This window comes from Phalaenopsis equestris, unplaced genomic scaffold, assembly GCF_001263595.1.
Source record: "Phalaenopsis equestris unplaced genomic scaffold, ASM126359v1 Scaffold000708, whole genome shotgun sequence".
NCBI lineage: Eukaryota > Viridiplantae > Streptophyta > Magnoliopsida > Asparagales > Orchidaceae > Phalaenopsis > Phalaenopsis equestris.
Window position 1 is genome coordinate 55,799 of NW_018165148.1, and position 8,018 is coordinate 63,816.

An 8,018-nucleotide genomic window follows, 5' to 3' on the forward strand; every position below is an offset into this window, starting at 1 on the left:
CTGGTTGTTTTTTTTTTTTTTTTAATTTGAGAGTGTGCTGAATCCTTGTATAAACCTTAAGACGATAATCTGTTACTCTACCGTTGGGAATTTTCTAGCATGCATCAATATTACTATTTCTTTAAGGTGAAATACATATCTTTATGCATAAATTTAAGACACTAAAGTATTATAAATGTAAATGTCCAATTTTAGGTGTTAGATATCTAAATACTTCTTGTGTTGTAGGCATGTAAATATTTATTGCTAATGAAGTTTAGTCCGATCTCTTCTTACCGATTGGCCAGAGGCAATGGCGTCTGCCGTTCTCCGACGCGTCCGCTTGTCGGGATCCCTTCATGCCGGCGCTGCTGCTGCCAGACGATTCCAAATTCCGCTCTTCGCCTTCCTCCAGCCCCAAGCTCCTAATAGCCGCTTGTCTCGAGAACATAGCTCCTTACTTCCCTTCTTCGTCTCTTCTTTCTGTTCTACTGCAAATAAGCCGACTTCCGATTTTGATCTCCTTCGTGTCATTGACGCGGAGATTAAGTGTGCCGATGACTGCGATGACCACGATAGGGTAAGCTCTTGATCTCTCTCTCTCTCTTTCGTCGAATCTTAAATTCCTCATCATACTTTCCCCAGTTATTAACCATTTCGTATGAGGTGGCTCTCTCTTTCGTCGATTCTTAAATTCCTCATCTTACTTTCCCCAGTTATTAACCATTTCGTATGAGGTGCGTTGAAAGGGTTTCTCTTTGTTAGCTTTGCCGTAATCCATGGATGATAACATTTGCAACAAGAAAGAGAACCACCTTATTTAGAGATGGGACAAGTAAAAATTGTTGTAGGACTAGTAATGATTGGAGCTCTTCCAAACGATGATTCTAGGTTGTTAAAATATTGCAGGTGGAAGAAATACCTGAAGACTTCCCATTCGAAATTCAAAACGAAAAAGGTAAGAGTACCGTCACCCTCGAAAGAAGCTACAATGGGGAGAAAATTGAAGTTCTGGTTTCTATGCCGAGCCTTGTGACTGGAGAGGAGCCTGAACACGATAGGAGGGCTGGTCATAATGATGAGGATGGAAATAGGGAAAGGCCAAACCAATCTAGCATTCCATTGATCATAAATGCAAGGAAGAATGGAGGGCAAGGTTTGGAGTTCTGCTGCACTGCTTATCCGGATGAGCTTGTAATCGACAGCATGTCTTTTAAAGAGACCAAAGATTCTGACGAGGAAATGCTTGCCTATCAAGGGCCTGATTTCAGGTAATCTTCTTCTTTTCTTTTGGTTTAGTTCTACTACTCTTCTTTTATGCTTGTGGTTTTTGTTTATCCTACCCATTCAGTTGGGCATATTGAATTAGCACGAAGCTTTTTATTTATCTTTATCAAAATAAGAAATACCTCACATGTATCTACGATTCCTAGCAACAAAAATGTTACAAAAAGAAACCTTGATTGGTATTTGAAAGCTGCATATGCAGATTGACTGTATTGCTTGACAACTTTTATCCCCTTGCACTGTTTGAGTTTATTCTTTGATGAACCAACAAGGTTGATCATTAGTTGGTACTATTGCATACTTGTTGGTTCTAGGATAATCCCATGCTCCATCCCTATCTTATGGTCCTAAAAAATTAGCAGGCCTTTTTAATACACACCATAAATACAAACAGGCTTTTGGTTGCCATATATTGCCTTTGATCTGCATAGGCTAGATCAGAGGTTAAAGTCAAATTACTTGGTCAAGGAGGGGATGGAAATTAGTGCCAGCTGTTAGAAGGAATGTGGAGTTGAATATCGCATCTTCGCTGGAGTTAATGGCTTTATATTTTCAATATCCTATAGTCCTTGATGCCTTGGTTGAAAATTTTATATTTTTTTGTACATACGATTATTGAGGTCAGTCCTATAACAGAAAGCCTAAAATATTAGGTAACCTGTATGAGCCTAAAATATCATTGCAATTTAGATTCATCTGAAAATGGTTGATAGCATTCCAGAACAAGCTTTAAACTCCGTAATTGCTATTAAGGGAAAGTTTGCTTTAATCATCATTTAGTGATATTAATTTCTAAATCAACTAGCTATTGATAAAGTTTACTCATCTTGACTTTAGGTGATTAATAGTCCACTTAGATTATATTAACCCTTGCTGGTAAAGTTCCTTTCATGTCAAGAAGGTTCTTAAGCTAGTCCCTTGCTCAGCATAAACCTGTTGAGTTGACTCACAAAGGATGATATTGAGTCAAGTTCTAACGAGATTAGCCTGATTCAAAATAAAAAAAAAATATTTATGCTTAAGCTGAGCTTGACTTGAAATAAAAATTAATTTTAGTCGAGCCAACTTAACCTGAAATTACCCGGCGTTGATTCAACTTAATGTTGAATTTTATAGAAGTTTGTGATATATACACATTATATTATTACTATACAATAATTTGTATTCATGATGTTTTACATACATGCATTTCATCTCATTTTGAGTCGATGCTATTCAAATTTGATAATCAGTTCAAACTAGAAATTGATTTTTACTCTTGAATGGTGCTCAAAATATTGTTTGTGTCAAAATTTAAGTTGGTTTTAAGCAAGTTAAATTTCAATTAACTTTTTAATAACCCTGAAATAAGATTTGGACAAGTAGAGATTACTAGGGTTAGGTTTGTGACTTTTTGCTGATATTTGTTTAAGGCAACAAAATTCCAACATCAATATTAATAGGTTTGACTTTTAATAGTATTTGTTTTTGCGAAGGAAATAAGTTTCCTCTACCATATCTTACGTGTAGTTATCTTCCGGCTTATAAAATCAGGTACTTAATAATTGACCATTTCAAGGGGAATTGAAGTCACAAATTTCTGAAATTTCACAAGATAAAACATCCAAACAACATAAACTTCTAGCAAAAAAATTAATATACACTATGAGTAGGAAACTTTACATTTATCAGTCTTGACAATATTTAAATCTTACAACAATAACAAAACCTTTATCCCACTAAGTGGGGTCGGCTACATGAATCGTTTTTCTCCATTGCGTCCTATTTAGTGCCATATTTTCATTTCCTTCTAATAAATTAAGACATATTTTATACAATATGCCCAAGTCATCCTAGGTCCATTTTTTATACAATATGCCCAATTCATCCTAGGTCTACCTCTTTCTTTTCTTAACATAAGTTGAATCTAAAGCATCTATTCTCCTAATCGGATCATGAGATGATCGACTTTTAATTTCACCAAATTATCTAAGATGACTCTCTAATCTGGTCCGCCACTGCCTGGAGCTACAACAACCCTATCATGGATATATTCGTTTCACATTTTGTCTCCAAGTGTAAAGTCTCTCATCCACCTAAGAATCCTCATCTCGGCAACACATAAGTTAGTTTTATGCTTCTCTTTTAAAGGCTAACATTTATTGCCATAGAGCATTGCAGTTCTCACCACCATCTTATAAAATTTTCATCAAAAAGATTCATGTCATGATTTTTCGACAAATTTTACGCTCACTATCGACTACCTAACACAAATTTAATAAATTCAATAAATCCAGTGAAACTGTTTGACAGTTACTGAGCCGCGTCGCAGCGGTTATCGAGCTAAGCTTTAAATCCAAAGTGTGTGAAGTTAAATTCTCCGATTCATAGGATTTTCTAAACCTGTGATATACGTTGAATCCGTGAAATCCTGATTTACGGCATCAGAGGATTTATTTTGTCCAAAATAATCGTCGGGCAAGATTCCGCTTAAATCCTGCCTAAATTTCACCTTAAATCCGTCGCCATACAGCCCCACAGTGCTCGGTTGTTTAAATCTCAAAAGCATTGTTGCCTTAGATCAGCTCAAAAGAAAGGCATAGATGGCTCTTCAAGAGCCTGAACAAAACCGAAGAAGATATCTATCTTTGGATCTGTTATACTTATGAATCCCCATAAATTTAAATTAAAAATATTTAAATATTAAAAAAAAACATTATGGGATGAGAGAGCGTTCGAATAATCATAAACATGTTTCTTGGGAATACCCTCAATGATCATATGGCCCTGCCTGAAGCGTAAGTATAATGATGACATCCAATATGGATCTGTTGGCATTGGTAACACATGAGCGTCGGGATCCCACTATCCCTTTTTCACAGAATTTTTGCGATCTGCAAACTCCACACAGTTCTGTACGATCATGGAATATCACGCTACTAACTTTTTACTATTCCCAATTTTAGCCATAATCTTTTTCTTTTTAGCTCTGTCCTGTTTTGTTATTTCTAATTGGGTTTATTTTTTCAGAGGAGACTATTTATATGATTTTTTATGTTTTGAAGGACTTTTGATGATTGTTAGATTTTATTTTTTGTTTTATGCTCTCCAGAGTGTTGTATCATTTTCATTTATAAGTCGTGTATTTGTATCTTGCTCAGGAATAGATGAGGGATCCCCATCATCATCTTCCACACATCATCGTCTCACCTTTGAGCAGCTATTTTTATTAGGACAACCGTCCCTCTCATTGTTATATGCTGTTTACAGTATGAAATCTGTTGTTTTCTACTTTTAGCCCACTGTTCAGTCGCCTTTCACACCCAATTTCAGCCAACATCCTTTCTCTCGCCTCCTTACTCATCCTACAACGTACCTACCACTTTTTTTTTTTCTTTCATACATTTTCGGGTTGCGATTGTCCCAATAGTAGATGGGTGACCTATTGAGAGATGATTTGGGATCTGGTAGATTTTTCATGTTAATTTTGTATTTATTGATTTTCTTAGAGTTTTTAGAGTTGTTTTTATGCTCGACTTATTCGTCGATTTTGATTTGTTTTGATTTGGATAATTTTGACTTATGAAAGTTGATCTTTTTATATTCAAATAATTTATCTGTTTTTTCTTTATGTTCGATTTACAAATTGTTTTTAATAAATTGTAGAACACAATTGTTCTATTTTGAGCATATGTTTACTTATTTTTTTGTGTATAATAAGGAGGAAAATAAAATTATTCTTGTTGGATTTATATTTCTTTAGGATTTAATACTTCTTTATAAAAGTAGGCTTTTCAGGTCCATCTAGCATTCGTTTTGCAAACTATTTTTTATCAATATGCTCTAGACATGATTTTCTATTTATTGAATATTTTTCTATAATTTTTGGAATCCTATATTTGATGATATAAAAGATTTTTTAATGTTACGATTAAATATATACCAATTCCAATATTTATAGTTATGCCCTCCATTAATATTTATATATAAATATTACAAATCACTTTTAGGATCATATTTTCCATGCTTTTTTGTTTCCAAAACCTTGAACTTTAGAGAGATCAATTGAGGAATTTTAGAAAGAGAAAACCCATTTCAAAGGGCATAGAACTGTTTTTGTTCGTCGGGCCAGGTGAGAAATTATGCGGCTCTAAGTAGCTATTATTACTGTTTTGATTTTTTTTGTAAAGTCAGGTTTGCCAGTCTATCTAATCATTGTGTTAAGATCACCTTTTCAAAGAACCCACCCTCTTATTTGAATTGTCGGAATGATTCTGGGAAGAGGACGGATTGGAAAAAAGGAAAATAAGATGGAGACCAGGCATACAAATTGAAGAACCTGGAGAACTTATTTGAGGTAAACCTCGTACGATAGATCAAGAATTAATATCCAAATAGTTTAATTACTAGTTTATTAATTGTAAGTTTAGTTCAAAGTGTTTTATTATTTTTTCATAGATTCTTTTAAATTTCTAAATAAGAAAAGATATACCTATTGATTTTGGGGTTTTTGTTTTATATAGAAAGTATTTTTTTGAATTGGATCTTGAGAAATTTCATTGTTTATTCACCAAAGTCTATTCTAATGTAGTTGAAAATCAGGGACAAATACTTCTTACTCTATTTTTAGACACAGAAAGCATTGGAGTCTCATATTAAGGTTAAATCCCCTTAACTTTGTTAAATCTCTCAGGATTTCTCATTCCTCTGTGATTGTAATTTTCTAATGATAATATTCCTATTCACAGTGAAATTGTATGTTAGCCTACTTGTTCTTCAAGTCTGTGATCAATAGTCCTATATCACAAGTTATTTTAAATTTTCTCGTGATCAGTAATAAGATAAATGAAACTCTAAAGCTTAACACATCAACTTATCTTTCAAATGCTTAATGAAAATCACATGAAATAAACAATATTTTAACAAAATAAATTCAAGGAAGAGAAAAACTTAGTTCCTACACATTGATATGGAAAACACAAGCAATTTTATTGATAGAAACACAAGGTTTAGACAAATGATAATTGAAGAATACACTTGGATGAAATTTCTTCTTGCTCTAAGCCAATCTTCTTCTATAATCTGCTTTCCCCTTTCAATTTCTCTCAACTCAATCCACTCTCTAAATACAAACACCCACTTACAACCATACAAGTGGAATCTCAAAATATGCAGTGAAAATTCCCTCTTGAAGTGATGGAAGTCTCTCTCCATGGGTTCCCTTTCTCTCTTGTGCTTGAGGACTTCAGAAGTTTGAATAATGTCGTAGTTGAGTCCCCTCTCATGAAGAAATTTTGGTCTTTTATCTTCTCCCCCCTCTGAATGACTGAATCGTCAGAATACCACCAAAATGTCTCTAAGTTAGTGGGCAATGCAACAACGTTGATGGGATGGCGTTGGGCGTTGATAGAGGTGTGACTACGCTGGCTTTCATGATTTTGAATCCTCAATCTAGGGCTTTGAGCACCGGAGCACCGACGCCTGTACCTCGACAGTGCTGGCATTGGGCGTAGAAGTGCTTGGGTCTTAGCAATGGCACATGTAATGCTCTCTATATTTTTTTGTTGAAATAAGCTACGCCAAACACTGAGGCGCTCGTCTGGATGATGCTGAGGCGCTACACTTTGGAGTTGGGGCACTTTTGGCTTGATGCTAGGATGTCATTTTCTCTGGGTTTTGCGGGTTCATAGACTTATACCAAGCACTAAGACGGTAATCATGGATGCCGAGGCGCTTGCTTTTAGATTTTGCTTATTTTGTGCTCCAACTGATCAAGTCTTAAATTCTCATATGTATACTGCATATAACATCACATTAACCATAGAAAAACATAAAAAATTAAAAAAAAAACATATAAAATATATTATCACATTTTACACATCACAATTTTAGAATGGTATCATCTAATATCCGTGCCCGAAAACTCTAAATTTTTAGGTATTTATTGTTTTCACATCTACCTGAAAATTCACAGAACCTAAATCATCAACCAACTCAATACCCTAGCTATTCCTACCATAATTTCTAGCCCTAAGCCTAAAATTTCTAAAATCCAACATTCCTACATCACCAAAATTCACCCCGACACCTACCTTTAAAATCTAAGCCCCCAATCAACTTTTGATTTGTAATATTACGTCCACTGAAAACCTGAACGGGAGAAAATGAGCTCATACCAAGGAGAAAACCTCAGTGAGGTGTTCCTGAATTTACTTTGGAGGATATGCAATAGAAAATCCTTCAACTGTGACAGAGGCTTGTCGTCTTTGAGAGGAGACAATCCGATGAGGTTACTCACAGCCACAATGGTGAGTCACCGGAATGAGAGGAGAAAGCAAATCTCTTTCATTAGGAAATTTCTAGTGACCCTATCGATTTGGCATGAAATATCAACGGAAAAGCCAGGATATTGGAGTGAATATTGACTTGTCGGATTTTAATATTCGCATGGATCCTGACAAGTTTATTGAGTAGCTCTAGATAGTAGAATGTGCATTTGAGTATAAGGGCACCCCACTAGATAGAAGGGTCAAGCTAGCCACTCTTAAGTTATGGAATAATGCTTCTTTATGTTGGGAGAATTTGTAACACTTATACCATTGTGAGGGGAAAACTAAAATTACTTTTTGGTCCAAGGTTAGATGAGAGATATGACACAATAGATATGATGTTTTGGAGACATCACCGCTTACAACAATAAGATCTCTTAGTAGAGGAGTACACTACAAATTTGAGCAACTTTTGTTAAAGTGTGAGCTGGTGAAGCCCGATGA

The 8,018-nt window shown here is 35.0% G+C and overlaps 1 protein-coding gene across 1 annotated transcript; it reads left to right on the forward strand.

Moving 5' to 3' along the window:
- The first annotated feature begins 236 nt into the window (after nucleotides 1-236).
- LOC110030374 (uncharacterized protein At2g39795, mitochondrial-like) lies at nucleotides 237-5,472 on the forward strand. The gene is made up of 3 exons (XM_020733050.1): nucleotides 237-559; nucleotides 889-1,250; nucleotides 5,436-5,472. The coding sequence occupies exons 1-3, from the start codon at nucleotides 293-295 to the stop codon at nucleotides 5,455-5,457; spliced, it is 651 nt and encodes a 216-aa protein (XP_020588709.1). The 5' UTR covers nucleotides 237-292; the 3' UTR covers nucleotides 5,458-5,472.
- The last annotated feature ends 2,546 nt before the right edge of the window (nucleotides 5,473-8,018 follow it).